The sequence below is a fragment of the Bos indicus x Bos taurus genome, chromosome 28 (assembly GCF_003369695.1).
Source record: "Bos indicus x Bos taurus breed Angus x Brahman F1 hybrid chromosome 28, Bos_hybrid_MaternalHap_v2.0, whole genome shotgun sequence".
Classification (NCBI taxonomy): Eukaryota; Metazoa; Chordata; class Mammalia; order Artiodactyla; family Bovidae; genus Bos; species Bos indicus x Bos taurus.
In genome coordinates this window covers 42827429-42842794 of record NC_040103.1, presented here as the reverse complement: position 1 = coordinate 42842794, position 15366 = coordinate 42827429, and the positions used below count along the sequence as shown (strand labels likewise).

Here is a 15366-nt window from a genome sequence, read left to right as displayed (position 1 = left end):
TTGGAGGAGGTACCAGGACTGCAGCCCAGGACCTGAGCCCAGAATCCAAACAGGCCCAGGGCCACCATCCTCTACAGGGCCCACTGCAGCCTGGGCAGCTCCGAGCTGCAAGCAAAGACTGATGCCTGGGAATGGACATATGGGGCTCCGGGGCACTGGAGATGGGGCATCTGTAGTGTGAATAGGAGCCCAGAAGCTGGGGAGAGGTGCTGACCTCTGACTTGCCCAGCTAGATGCCCAACGACAGCTGCCCTTTTCCAAGGGGCTTGGCAGCCCTGCTTGGTGGGCATGTTTGACACAGTCCTCCTGCTTCCACTAGAGGGTGATCCTGGGCAGAGGAGCAGGCTCAGACTTGGGCCAAAGGACAGCTGTGCCCCTGGCTCCTGTGCCCTTGGCTCCACGACCCCAGAGTACCCTGGGGCAGGCACCAGGCCAGTGGAAGGTGGCCCTTCACACCCGTCTATTCCTTGGCCGGTCGTCAGTGTGTGTGTGCATGCATACACATACACGGATGTGGGAGCAGAAACCGCCCCTGAGGGGGTGGGCGAGGTGCTGGCCACCCCGCAGTCCTCTGGTGCCCAGCCTCACGGGTCCTGAGGGGGTGGGCGAGGTGCTGGCCACCCCGCAGTCCTCTGGTGCCCAGCCTCACGGGTCCTGAGGGGGTGCGCGAGGTGCTGGCCACCCCGCGGTCCTCTGGTGCCCAGCCTTACGGGTGTCCCTCCGTCTGCAGCACAACAGACGTGCACACGGTGGCCTCACTGCTGAAGCTCTACCTGCGGGAGCTCCCCGAGCCTGTGGTCCCCTTCGCCAGGTACGAGGACTTCCTTAACTGCGCCCAGCTGCTCACCAAGGACGAGGGGGAGGTTAGTGGCTCACGGGGACCCATGCTGGGGGAGTGGGCCTGCTAGGTGATGGCGGGGGGAGGTCGTGGAAACAGGACTTTTCGTGACTTTCCATGGTACATAGATCCTGTAGCCTGCTTTGTTGGGGGCGGGGGCCAGGCCTAGAAGCTCCTAATCTGGGAAGGGCTAGCATATTTCCCCACTAGGAGGGAGGGTACTCTGGGGTGGGATGCCTGGGGCATCCCCTCCGTGTGTGCAGCCCTCCATCTCTCGGAGGGACAGGTACCTCCTGAAGCAGGCTGTGTTCCAGCCATGCTCTTGAGTACAGTGTCCTCCTGAAGCAGGCTGTGTTCCAGGCATGCTCTTGAGTACAGTGTCCTCCTGAAGCAGGCTGTGTTCCAGCCATGCTCTTGAGTACAGCGTGCCCAGGCTGGACCACCACTCAGTGGGCACTCCTGCTCCATCACCTCCTCCCACATCTAACTCGGGCTACCCAGGCCGGCCTTGGGATTCAGAAACAACCAGACCTTTCATCTATTTCTATCCTGCCTCCTCCCAAAAGAATTTGAGACTGCCCCCAGGACAGAGCCCCCCGCCTGCAGCCCTGGTTGGCTCCAGCTGGGGAAGAACTGTTTGCCCTCCCTGTGGCTGTGTGGGAGATGAGGGGTCTTTATCTAGCAAATATTTGTGCCTCGATAAGTGAGCTGAGCGCTGGCCCTGACATTCCTCTGTGGCTCTGCAGAGGCACATCCCTCACAACAGCATCTCGAAAGTAAATCTCTTCCCCCAGAGGTCACCAGCCATGGGGATGAAACTGGTGGTGCCCTCTGGTCACTGGCGGCCAGGCCCCTGGGCTGTGGCTGGAGGTCTGGACTCAGATTCCCACCCCTCCTCTTCCCGCCTCCCTCCAGCAAGAGAAGGCCTGGGGCCTCCCTGCTGATCTTTGAAATGCTGTTTTTTCTCTCTCAATCCCAAGGGGACTCTGGAGTTGGCTAAGCAAGTGAGCAGCCTTCCCCTGGTCAATTACAACCTGCTCAGATATATCTGCAAGTAAGTGACTCGGGGTGGGGCTTCCCTCTCCTGCGGTCTGGCTCCGTATGCCTTTCACAGGGGTCGGGGGGCCCCCCACACATCTGTCAAGCCAGTGGGGGATATAAAAGAAGTCTCTGCACTTACAGAGCTTATTATAGTCCTGGTCGGAGCAGTCAGTGTTATACAGTCCTGAGTACACCATTCCTGAAGGAAAGCGGGATGGCCTTTGTTCCTTCTGCTTCACCTGGGTGCCTCTCACCATCCCTCCCCGTGGGTCTGCTTCCTGACAGTGACCTAGGCTCAGGGTGCCAGGAGAGGACAGGTAGGGTGAGCCTTCACCCAGCCCGGCATCTGGGGGTCTGAGCCTTTCTAGGCAGCTGCGCCCACTGCAAGTGGGGAGTTCTGTCCTTCCACACCAACAACAGGCCCTGGTTCCAGTGGCCTTTACTTCTGATGGCCCTCCGGATCTCAGGGAAGCTCTGCTTTCTTCTGAGCCTGGCAGGGGCAGCTGACTGTGCCCGGTAGCTGTGGAAAGAGGGGCACAGCTGAGCACGGGGGCCAGGCAGCTCCCAGCAGATCTTGAGTCAGGATTTGCTTCTCTGCCAACTGTCTCTTCCTTACTTTGTAGGTTTCTGGATGAAGTTCAGTCCCACTCAGATGTCAACAAGATGAGCGTCCAGAACCTGGCAACTGTTTTTGGGCCTAATATACTTCGGCCGCAGAGAGAAGACCCAGTGACCATTATGGAAGGTAACGGTGGGGGGTGTATGTGATGGTGCTGGGTGCTCTGGGCTCACGTCGGTCCTGGGCAAGTCCTCAGAACCCTCACAGCAGGCCAGCAGGAGGGGTGGCCCCAGCCCTGGGCACTTGGAAGCAGCCTCTCTGGACCTCCTCACTGCCTTCTGCAGCCCCTCTTCCCCCATGGGGTCAGCTCTAAAAGGAAAAGGAACTTTGCCCTGTGGATGGGGTCATAAGGTGCAGTTAGAATGATGGGAGCGGCTGAGGGGGTGGAGGTGGGGTGGAAAAGGTCAGTGCCCTTGCCCTTAAATATACACAAATGAGGGAGGAGGGAGGAGGGTTCAGGATGGGGAACACATGTATACCTATGGCGGATTCATTTTGATATATGGCAAAACCAATACAATATTGTAAAGTTAAAAAATAAAATAAAACAAAATTACACACAAATGTTTTTGAAAATTACTGAAGTAATTTTCTATTAAATAATTGTCACAGGCTTCTTCTGGATGTTAGAGCTCAGCAAACCCTAGGGATATTATGTTCTGTAATGAACAGTCATACTAAAAAGATTTTAAATAATAGAGCAACAGCAGCCGCTTTGCACACGTCAGGGCCTCTGCCGAGTGCTTTACTTCTACCACCGCGTTTCAGTCCTCACAAGAAGCCCCCGGTTACTGCCCCCACGTGACAGATGAGGAGACAGGCCGCAAGAGGTGCGGGGACTCTGTTAGTCTGACTTTTCAAAGGGCACACAGGTGCAGGCTGGCCTGGAAAGGAGCGCACTGCTTGGAGGCCCCATAGGAAGACCATCCTCTCTAGTGTGAGAGTCTGGCTGCTCACAGGAAACCCGCAGCCGGTCAAGCCAAGGAGCGGAGAGGCTGGCAGAACACACGCAGAACCTGCCTGACGCCAGCTGGAGCCTGCTGCCCTGGCACGAGGCAGGCTGAGGGCAGAGTGGCCATTCCTGTGGAACATGAACTAGGGGAGGTGCGGGGGTGAGGGGTGGGCTGCAGAGCTTTCCCTGTCCCAACACTCCCTTGGCCTGACTGGCAGTCTCCCCAGAGCTCCCATCTGCCTGGCTGCACAGGTGCCTGAGGGCAAATGCTCACCCTGCTGAACTGCCAGGTTCTTGCTTCACCTACTAAAGATTGTTACTTACTGTTCCCCATGACTCTCCATTACTTCTAGTGGGAGTAGAAGCACTTGCCCTTCCTCATCACACAGAAGCCTCCCCGTCTCTGGTCTTTGGTGGAGGATAACAGGAGGGTAGATGCCTTGGTCCCTCTGCAAAGCCTGCCTTTGTCACGGACCCCTCTCTCCACCCACAGCCTCAGGAACTGAGTCCCCCATATGGTACAGGCTGTGTCTCAGGGGCTGTGGCCTGGGGAAGAGGAAGCATGTGCTTGTGGGGGGGGTTGTTCAGGTTAGGGGGGTGGCTATGTGCATTTGTGTGTGATTGTGTATGGGGTTGTGTATGTGTGGCTCTGTGTATGGGGTTGTGAATGTGTGTGACTCTGTGTATGGGGCTGTGTATGTGTGTGACTGTGTATGGGGTTGTATGTGTGTGTGACTCTGTGAATGAGATTGTATATGTGTGTGACTCTGTGTATGGGGTTGTGTGTGTGTGATTCTGTGTATGGGATTGTGGATATGTGACTCCGTGTATGGGGCTGTGTGTGTGTTTGACTCTGTGTATGGGGTTGTGTATGTGTGACTGTGTATGAGGTTGTGTGTGAGTGACTCTGTATGGGGTTGTGTGTATGACTGTATGGGTATATATGTGATTATGTGTCTGGGATTTTATATGTGTGTCTATGGGGTTGTGTATGTGTGTGACTCTGTGTATGGGGTCGTGTATGTGTGTGACTGTGTATGGGTTGTGTATGTGTGTGACTATGGGGTTGTGTATGTGTGACTGTATGGGTATATGTGTGACTGTGTGTCTGGGGTTTTATATGTGTGTGTATAGGATTGTGTATGGGGTTGTGTGTATGTGTGACTATGTATGGGGTCGTGTACATGTGTGACTTTGTGTATGAGGTTGTGTGTGAGTGACTCTGTAGGGGGTTGTGTATGTGTGTGACTGTGTATGGGGTTGTGTGTGTGACTCTGTGTCTGGGGTTTTATATGTATGTGTATGGGTTTGTGTGGAGAAGGAATGGGATCCCACTCTAGTACTCTTGCCTGGAAAACCCCATGGATGGAGGAGCCTGGTAGGCTGCAGTCCATGGGGTCACGAAGAGTCTGACATGACTGAGCGACTTCACTTTCACTTTTCACCTTCATGCACTGGAGAAGGAAATGGCAGCCCACTCCACTGTTCTTGCCTGGAGAATCCCAGGGACGGGGGAGCCTGGTGGGCTGCCGTCTGTGGGGTCGCACAGAGTCGGACACGACTGAGGCGACTCAGCAGCAGCAGCATGGGGTTGTGTCTGGGGTTCTACATGTGTGTGTATGGGGCTGTGTATGAGGTTGTATGTGTGTGTGAGTCTGTATGAGGTTGTGTATGTGTACGAAGCTGGGTCTGTGTGCCCACATGCACCCATAAGACATCTCAATTCTGTGTCCCAGAGCCCTGTGCCCCCAGAGTGGACAGGCAGGCATGGCCACTGTGGGCAGCAGCTGGGGCAGCCAGGAGGGCCCTGGCATCTAGGCCCTGGTCTCCAGCCCCAGCCTGCCCTCGGCTCAGCCCACAGCCTCAACCAGCACTGTGTCTGCTCCCCACTCTGCCAGCTGGTTGGAATGGGCGTGAAGGCTGAGTGCCTTTCTGTGCTCCAGACCCCACATGGAGGAGGGGATGTTGGGTATGGTCCTTCTGTCCCTGTCTGAATTTGGAAAGTGTGGTGGCCATCCTTACCTTCGGAGCGGAAGATGGCGAGCTCTTGTTGAGTCCACACTTAAGGAGTAGCCTGGTTTGAGGCTACTGGCAGAGCTGGGCGCCCTGGGTCCGAGCTGCAGCTTGCTGACTGGTCTGGAGAAACTGGACTGGAGGCATTCCCAGTCAGCCTTTTCTTATTCCTTCTTCTTGGCAGGCACTTCTCTGGTCCAGCACCTGATGACCATCCTGATCCGCAAACACAGCCAGCTCTTCACTTCGAGGACCACGGAGGGGCCAGCCTCCCCACGCGGGGGCCCACCGTGCACCGTGGGGTGGGGCTCCGAGGAGGTCACCAGGGACGACCAGGCAGAGCCTGGCAGCCCCAGCGCCCCCTGCCTGCCCTCGCACAGGACCTCTTCTCTGGATGGGGCTGCCGTGGCGGCACTTTCTAGAACCTCTCCCACCGGCCTGGGGAGCCAATGCAGCCCTGCTGCCACCAGCCCTGGGAAGAAGGTGCAGACTCTGCCCAACTGGAGGTCTTCCTTCCGGCAGTCAGGGTCCCGGTCGGGGAGTCCGAAGGTGGGCACCTCATCCCTGGAGGTCCCCATCATCTCCTCCGGAGGGAACTGGCTCATGAATGGGCTTTCCTCCCTGCGAGGCCACCGCCGGGCCTCATCAGGAGACCGGCTCAAGGACTCGGGCTCCGAGCAGAGACTCTCCACCTATGACAATGTGCCCCCGCAGAGCTGCTTTCCCAGCACACCCAGTGTGGCCAGCCTGCCCTGGTCTGGGGCCTCCTCCTGTGAGGCCTCGGCTCAGGGCTCGGTCAGCAGCTGCACAGCATGCCGGGCCAGCGACTCCTCCACCTGCAGCTCCCTGCACATCGAGGGGGCCCTCGAGCCCTCCCCTGTCCTCAGCAGCAGTGAAGAGCGCAGATCCCTGGATCTGGACCATGGCCTGGATGGAGTGGGCGCCTGCATCAGCAGCAGCGAGCCCAGTGACCCAGGAAGCCCTGCTCAGGACCACGCCCGCCGAACCGAGGTTCTCCAGGGCCTGGTCACAGAGCTCAGAGCAGAGCTGTGCCGGCAGAGGACTGAGTATGAGACGAGTGTGAAAAGGTAAAAAGCCTGTTGGGTGAGTGCAAGACTGGTACTCCCAGGCTGGGCAGAGACCTTGCAGCCAGCAGCTCACTGGACACTGGTCCTGGGCAATCAGCCTCTGGCTTGGAAAGATAGCTCCTGGAGGCAGGGCCCAGAGCAGCCAGCCCCCAGGAAGCTGCCTTTCTGGGAGAAGGTTCCCTAGGACAGGGCCGGGAATGGAGGGATGGGGGTCCTCTGTCTGGGAAAGCTTGGGAGCTGAGGGCCTAGCATGCAGCCAGGACTCCGTGAGGCCAGCTGAATAAAGGAGCGAGTCAGAATCTCAGTCTGAGCTGCTCAGAGTACTTTGATAGAGAGGTTCGGAGTGGAGGTCCCTATGTGGCCCTCAGGGAGGAGGCAGGCCCCCTAGTATGTCCTACAGTTCAGGAACTGGGAATGGGGCAGGGCCTCTGTGCACTGCAGGCCCCAGGCCAGCCTGGCTGACTGACCGACCATGGTTGGGCCTGATGTAGAGTGAGGACATCTGGATAGAAATCCAATTTCCTCTGAAGAGGGAGCTGACCTTGCTGAGCCAAGCCCTCCCTTCTACTGGGTCACAGAAGACGCCCCATGCCACCCTTTAAGGCGTGCAGGCTTGCTCACTGATGGGCCCTGGTTCTGTCCTCTCAGCCCCTGCGTGCTGAGGGCTTTTCCCCTCGTTATAGTCACCAGCAGAGCCTATGGGTCTTCCCAGGTGGCATTAATGGTGAAGAATCTGCCTGCCAATGCAGGAGACAGACTAAGAGCCTCGGGTGTGATCCCTGGCTCCAGAAGATCCCCTGGAGCAGGGAATGGCAACCCACTCCAGTATCCTTGCCTGGAGAAGCCAATGGACAGGGGAGCCTGGTGGGCTACAGTCCATGGGGTTGCAGAGTCAGACACGACTGAAGCGACTTGGCACACACACAGAGCCTATGCTAGATAGTGAGCATCAGCATCTCAGACCCTTTAGCTCCTTTCGCCCCAGGCCTTGCATCAGCTGACTGACCTATGAACCCATGTCCCACCCACTAGCACAAGGCTTCAGTGGGCTCTGAGTGCTTCCTTTTTCCATCAAACAGTGGAGGCTTCTGTTTCTGAGCATGGGATTCCCACGGGGAGCTGGAATGGCAGCATCTGACCCTCTTGTCCTGCTGGCAGCTGTCTCCTGGGTACCTGGGGAGCGTCAGGTGTGTGCCGGCTCTGTGTTCCTGGTGGGAAGATGGCAGCAAAGGGGCTATGAGGGCAGTGCCCACTGCCATGGGGGAGATCAGAGGTAGGTGGGGACACAGTAGGTGATATCTGAGCCAGGACTTGGCTCCATAGGAGCCAAGACCAATAGGACTGAGCTGAACAAGGATGAGAAAGGACACCGCATGAGTAACACCCAGGGTGTAAAATTGTGGAGGAAACCCCCAGGGTAAGCACGGGGTGGGACACAGCAGGCAGAGAGAGCAGCAGGGGCTCCTGCAGATTCGCTGGACGGCGAGGGCTGCCGAAGCTGAGCTTACAGAGCACACCGGGTGTGTTACTGGCGGATGCTGTCCGAGGGCAGCCTCAGAGGGGGTCAGAATCAACCTGTCACCTCCTTGGCTGTTTGTGGAGGTGACTCAAGCTTTCACCTTCTCAGGGGCTGGGGTTCTCAAGGGAAATGCAGTCTTGTTGTCTGGTGGGCTCTGGGTTCAATCCTTGACCCACTGTGCATTCGCTGAGTGTCCAGGCAGGCTCTGAAAGCGTGAGGTAGTGGGGGTGGGGTAGGGGGCGAGGCCTTTTACCAGGAGTGATGCCTTGATTTTATTCGCAGGGAGATGTGAAGCTGCTGGCAGGCCTAGAGGACTGCCATCACTGATGAGGTGCGCTGGCTGCTGTGTGCAGGAGCGCTTGACAAGGCAGACAAAGCCCAGTTAGGCAGCCACGGAGATCCAGGCAAAGCCCAGTTAGGAGGCCACGGAGATCCAGGCAAAGCCCAGTTAGGGGCCACGGAGATCCAGGCAAAGCCCAGCGAGGGGCCACAGAGATCCAGGCAAAGCCCAGTTAAGGGGCCACGGAGATCCAGGCAAAGCCCAGTTAGGGGCCACGGAGATCCAGGCAAAGCCCAGTTAGGGGCCATGGAGATCCAGGCAAAGCCCAGTTAGGGGCCACGGAGATCCAGGCAAAGCCCAGTTAGGGGCCACGGAGATCCAGGCAAAGCCCAGTGAGGGGCCACGGAGATCCAGGCCAGACCTGTGGGCGGCATGGACCCCAGAGGCAGCAGTCGAGGTGGGCAAGTGGCCAGATTCAGAACATGTGGGATGAGAAAAATAGCTGACTTGAGGGACACCATTTTTGTCTTGGAAGAACATGGTCTCGAGTGAAGAGACTGGGGCTGTAGGAGGGTGACTTGGGAAAGGAGGGCAGGAACTCGCAGGAGCCGGAGCTGTGGGTCTGTTAGGCTGTAGATGCTTATGAAGTTTCTGAGTGGACTTGAGGGAGACGAAGATTGAGGGGTGTCACTCAACCTGCCACTCACTCCTGTGGTGCTTGGAGCCTGAGGCTGGATACAGTCCCTTTAGGAGTGGCATGGAAGGAAGAGGGGTGGCCCAGGGCGTTCTCCAGAGCACTAGGGGGGATCTGTGCAGGAGGAGCCCCGAGGGGAGGAGAAGCAATGGAGAGGCTCATGGGGGACCTGCTGCCCCCACTTTGGGGGTGGTCTTCTGACACTGTCCCCCCTGAGATGGGAGGTTAGGGTAAAGGGAGGCTTTTTCCCTTCTCTGTGTTTTTTTTTTTTTATTGAAGTATAGCTGATTTATTTACAGCATTGTTAATTTCTACAAAGTGATGCAGTTTTAATATACATATTATTATACATTATTACATACATATTAATATACATATTATTATACATAATATATTCTTTTCCATTATGGTTTATCCCAGGATACTAAATATAGTTCCCTGTACTATAAAAAGGACCTTGTTGTTTATCCATCCATACACACACACACACACATATATATATATAGTTTGCATCTGCTAACCCTGAACTCTGAATCCCTCCCTCCCCCACCCCCTCACCTCCCCCCCACCCCCTCACCCCCCTCCCCACCCCCTCACCCCCCTCCCCACCCCCTCACCCCTCCCCCACCCCCTCACCTCCCCACCCCTCGCCTCGCCCTTGGTAACTACAAGTCTGTCGTCTATATCTGTGAGTATTTCACAGATAAGTTCATCACCCTTGGTAACTACAAGTCTGTCGTCTATATCTGTGAGCATTTCAGATAAGTTCATTTGCGTCATATTTGAGATTCAACACATGGTATCTGTCTCTCTCTCTGGCCTCCTTCACTTAGTATGATAACCTCTCAATGCATCCATGTTGCTGCGAATGGCACTGCTTTTTTTATGACTGAGTAGTACTACACTGTGCGTGTATATACACACACACACACCACCTTCTTTATGCGTTCATCTGTTGATGGACATTCGGGTTATTTCCATGTCTCGGCTATTGTAAAAAGTGCCGCTATGAACACAGGGGTGCACGTGTGCTTTTGAATTACGAGTTTTGTTTGGGTATATGCCCAGGAGTGGGATGGCTGGATCATAGGGCAACTCTATTTTTTTGTATATTTTAATTTTTTTTTTTTTTTTAATTTTGACCATGCCACATGGCTTATGAGATCTTAGTTCCCTGACCAGGGATTGAACCCAGGCCCTTGGTGGTGAAAGCGCAGAATCCTAACTACTGGTGCGTGTGCCTGTGTGTGCGCATACGCGGGCATATGCATGCACGCACACACACATTGGTCATGTCCAACTCTTTGCGACCCCATGGACTGTAACCTGCCAGGCTCCTCTGTCCACAGAACTTTTCAGGCAAGAATACTAGAGTGGGTTGCCATTTCGTACTCCAGGGGATCTTCCCAACCCAGGGATCGAGCCTGTGTCTCCTGCGTCTTCTGAATTCATTCTTTACCCTGTGCCACCTGCGAAGCCCCCTAACCCCTGGACAGCCAGGGAATTCCTATTTTTAGTTTTTTGAGGAACCTCCATACTGTTTTCCTTAGCGGCTGTACCAACTTACATTCCCACCAATAGTGTAAGAGGGTTCCCTTTTCTCCACATCCTCTTCAACCATTTATTATCTGTAGACTGTTTAACGGTGGCCATTCTGACTAATGTGAGGTGATACTTCACTGTAGTTTTGATTTGCGTTTCACTAAGGATTAGTGATATCAGCATCTTTTCACGTGCCTATTGGCCATCTGTTACCTCATCTTTGGGCTTCCCTGATAGGTCAATTGGTAAAGAATCTGCCTTCAATGCAGGAGACCCTGGTTCAATTCCTGGGTCAGGAAGATCTGCTGGAGAAGGGAAAGGCTACCCACTCCAATATTCTGGCCTGGAGAATTCCATGGACTGTAGTCTGTGGGGTCACAAAGAGTTGGAGATGACTGAGTGACTTTCACTTTCTGCCTCATCTTTGGATAATGTCTGTTTAGGTCTTCTGCCCATTTTTCAATTTCACATCATTTGCAAATATTGTCTCCCAGTCCTCAGTCTCTTTTCATTTATGGTTTCCTTTGCTGTAAGTTTGATTAGCTTCCATTTGTTTATTTTTGCTTTTATTTCTGTTGCCTTGGGAGACTGATCCAAGAAAACATAGGCACAGTGTCAGAGAATGTTTTGCCTGTGTTCTCTTCTAGAAGTTTTATGGTGTCATGTCTTATTATTTAGGTCTTTTAGCCATTTTGAGTTTATTTTTCTGTATCGTGTAAAGATATGTTCTAACTTTGTTGATTTGCACACAGCTTCCAACTTTCCCCAAACCACATGCTGAAGAGACTGTCTTTTCCCCATTGCATATCTTGCCTCCTTTTTCAAAGATCAGTTGACCATAGGTGTGTGGGTTTATTTCTGGGCTCTCTATTCTGTTCCACTGATCCATATATCTGTTTTTGTGCCAATACCATGCTATTTTGATTACTGTAGCTTTGTAGTATTGTCTCGAGTCTGGGAGTGTTATGGTTCCTGCTTTGTTCTTTTTCCTTAGGATTGCTTTTGCAATTCTGATCTTTTACAGTTCCCTATAAATTTTATTTGTTCTGTGAAAAATGTCATGGGTACTTCGATAGGGATTGCATTAGACCTGTAGATTGAGTAGCATGGCTATTTTAACAATATTCTTCCAGTCCCAGAGACGGGATCATGTTTCCATTCAACTTCCCTTATTAATGTTTTGTAGTTCTCAGCACGTAAGTCTTTCACTGCCTTGGTGAGGTTTATTCCTAAGTTTTTTGTCTGTTTCTTGTTCTTTTGATGCAGTTTTAAAGGGGATTGTTTCATTGTCAGTGTAAAGAAATGCAACCAATTTCCTTCCGGCAATCTTCCATTGCTACTGTGCTGAGTTCGTTCATCAGTCCTACTGGTTTCCTGTGGTCATGTGGGTTTTCTGCATGCAGTGTGTGTCCTCTGCATCTATGACGGTTTCACCTCTTCCCTACCAATCTGAATACCTTTATTTATGCCTCTTGGCTGACTCAGGGTCTGGGACTTCCAGTACTATACTGAGTAACAGTAATGAGTGGGCCTCCTCTTGTTCCGGATTTTAGCGCTTCTGCATGCTCTGTCTTCAGCAGTTACCGGTGAGGGCCCAGGCCTCGCGGGGGTGGGAGGAGGGGCGTTGGCTCCGCGCGTCACACGCCAGGTGACATGCCGTGGGCCTCCTGAGCCCGTCGTAGCTGCGCGCACGTTTTCAGGGCCCAGGCCTCGCGGGGGTGGGAGGAGGGGCGTTGGCTGCGCGCGTCACGTGCCAGGTGACCTGCCGTGGGCCTCCTTAGCCCGTCGTAGCTGCAGCGCACGTTTTCAGGGCTCAGTGCAGTTTGTGTCCTGCCCAGCTTACGTCTTGTAGTCAGGTCGGTTCCCAGAGCCAGGCACAGCCCGTCCCTGAGGCCTCAGAGGAGTGTGTCATTGGTTGAAAAGATGAAAGGCCTGTGGTGCACTCCATGGTGGCAAAAAGGAGCAGTGTCTGACATGCTGGGGAGGATCAAGAGCAGCTTACCAGAGGGTGAGACATTTGGGCTGGGGTATGAAGGCCGAGAGCAAGTGGAAGATGAAGTGGCAACCTGAGTGGGGTTTCCTGTGAGTCACTGTGTCTGGATGGAGCTCGGTGGGTCTTGCAGAGGAGCAAACAAGGGGACAGTTTCCTGCTTCCCTCTCGCTGTAGGGCTCAGTCCTGTTCTCTGCCAGCAGGCAGTCCAACCCTCACTATGCCAGGTAGCCAGGCGGGAGGGTAAGTGGTCTTCTACTTGAGTGAGAACTCAGGGAGGGCCCCTGACCTTGAGTGCAGAAGGCCAAGAGGAGGATCTCTGAGGGGTGAAGCCCCAGAGTCTTGTGAGGATATGTGGTCTGTGAAGCCTCACTTGGCACCGGGTCTGAATTCGCAGCATCCTTCCCCTTGGGTATCAGGTCTGAACAGCTACTTTACCCCATCAAGTGTCTGCCGACAATGGAGCTCGCTTGCAAACCTCAGCCCAAGTCTAAAATGGTGTCTTTCTTCTTTCATTTTTTAAGACTCGAAGAAGGTAGTGCCGACCTGAGGAAACGAATGTCACGGCTAGAAGAAGAACTAGACCAAGAAAAGAAAAAGTACACAATGCTGGAAATAAAGCTGAGGAACTCGGAGCGGGCACGGGAAGATGCAGAAAAGAGGAACCAGCTGCTACAGAGAGAGATGGAGGAGTTTTTTTCAACCCTGGGAAGCTTGACTGTTGGGGCAAAAGGTGCCAGAGCGCTGAAGTAAAGGAATCGGCAGAGTTCGTTTCTGCTGCGTGCTTGCCCTCCCGGCCCTCCACAGCCTCGAGAGGAGCCAGAGCCTTTGCAGCTGGACCTGGGCCTCAGTGGTGCCAGCAGATCCGGCACAGGCTGGAGAGAGCAGTCCTGACACCCCCTCAGGAGCCCGAGCCCCACCTGGGATCTGGAGGCTGCTCCGACCGTGCAAGGCGTGGCAGACATCAGAGCGGCAGTCCCATGACCGCCAGAATAGACGGCACCTGGGATCTGAGTGGCCCACCAGGACCTTTCTGCATTCTTTATTAAATGTGCTCTCAAAGCATAATGCCTGGGTGCCTGACTCCTCTATGGTCATGCAGAGGGAGGGTACTGAGTGACCTCTTCCACTTCTCACAGGGCTGGAAGTCCTCTAGGTGTCCCAAGGGTGGGATGGCATGGAGGAGCCTTGAGAAGTGGGTGACAGAGCTCTCAGAGCACCCAGTGTTACCATGGTCACTGAAGCTGACTCAGGCACATCTGTGTGCTCCCGGCTCAATCTCCTGCGCTCAAGGCAGGATGGTTTTCCTCACTGCTTGCTCCCCCTCCCGCCGCCTGGGCCTCTGCAGCTGGTGTCTGTCTGGAATCTCTCTCCGGCCTTCCACTGTAACCTGCTGTCCTTTGCGTGGCCCTGGCTCTGCTGCAGAGCCAGAGCCCGTGAGTCAGAGCTCAGCAGGGGTGCTGTGCTCCCTGCTTCTGCTCCCCTGGGTATGTGCAGGGTGAAGGCACGGCTCTGTAATGGAGAGGTGAGCCCAAGTGACGGCCACACCTCAGCTGTGCCCACCCCCCTTTGCAGATTCCCCTCGAGCTGATGCCAATCCCTCTCCCTTCCCTGCCTGCTTACCTCCAGTTCATCCTCAAGGCTCCATGGGGGCAGTTCCTTCAAGCCTTTCCCTGGCTGCCACCGCACCCAGCCCAGGCGTGGGCCAGAGTTCCTCAGGACGGACCTTCAGTGGCAGCAAGGCAGCCGCCTCTGAGCAGAGGGGACTGGCGTCTGGAGAGCAGGCAGTGCCAGTGCCATTCCCTTCATCTGCTCCTGCTCACGGCACCCTTGCCTATCACTTTTCACTATCCTCAGCAGCCAACTGCAATGGTTTTGCGGGGAGTGGGGTCACCAAAGTGCCCCCATTTCTGACTACCATCTCTGGAGAAATCACTCAGGCCAGCTACCCATCTACCTGGAGTCAGGTATAAACTATGACAGCAACGCTCCAAATGCAGGGTGCTGGTGCTCCCAGAAGTGCTGGCTCTCCATCGTTAAGGTACAAGCCCACAGGCCCAGGCTGACTAGTAACTCCAGCGTAGTGAGGAGGCTGATGACTGGCCCTCAGCCAGGTCACTGGTGGCCTCGCCAGCCGAGAGGAGAGGTGCCTGCCGAGGGCCCCCAGCAGCAGCAGCGGCCAGGATTCTCTTGGGGAGCTCTGAGGGGTGGGGTCAGTGGACAGCAGTACCTGCACCCGCTCCCAGGCCCATCGCTATCCTAGAGGTGTGGGTGACCAGCGTCCCCCGGGGTAAAGCACTGCCCTCCTCCTCCGGTTCAAGGAGAAAGAAAGTAGTATGAAGTGACTGATTGCTCGCAACAACTCTAGCATAGGATTAACCACATGCTCCCTATTCAGTGGGGAAACTGAGGCCAGGAAGGGAGAGCTGAGAATGCCAGTGTATTTTATGGTCCTCAGTTCTGCTAACTTTGACCTAGAGTAGAAATGCTGCCAGGCTATGAAAGGAGCAGAAGTGACCAAAGGGGCTCCACGTGATGACAGGGACGCTGTCTGTCTGCTCAGCCGTTAGTCGTGGCAAAGGCTCAGCTTTTGGTCAAGTGCTTGCCCCAAACCAGCTTGTGAGCCGCACTGCCACCTGCTGGCTTGAGACCTGCAAATTCAATTTTTCTCTGAAAATTAGGCAGTACTCAGTGGATATTCCATCCTCCAATTTCCATTTACTTAGCACTTTCCATTTTGTTTATAAAACAGACTGACCTCTGCCTGCAAATCACACTGAGACTAAGGGG

At 54.7% G+C, this 15366-nt stretch overlaps 1 protein-coding gene across 5 annotated transcripts in view; it reads left to right on the top strand.

The window, feature by feature from the left end:
• Positions 1 to 13644, top strand: part of ARHGAP22 (Rho GTPase activating protein 22) — a 179622-nt gene extending 165978 nt beyond the window's left edge. For all 5 annotated transcript variants that reach the window (XM_027530584.1, XM_027530586.1, XM_027530583.1 and 2 more), the window contains 5 exons: positions 731 to 863; positions 1819 to 1892; positions 2503 to 2624; positions 5648 to 6551; positions 13101 to 13644. In XM_027530584.1, the coding sequence (XP_027386385.1) occupies positions 731 to 863; positions 1819 to 1892; positions 2503 to 2624; positions 5648 to 6551; positions 13101 to 13329 (1462 nt within the window). In that variant the 3' untranslated portion in view covers positions 13330 to 13644. The remainder of the gene's footprint in view (positions 1 to 730; positions 864 to 1818; positions 1893 to 2502; positions 2625 to 5647; positions 6552 to 13100) is intronic.
• Positions 13645 to 15366: the final 1722 nt, after the last annotated feature.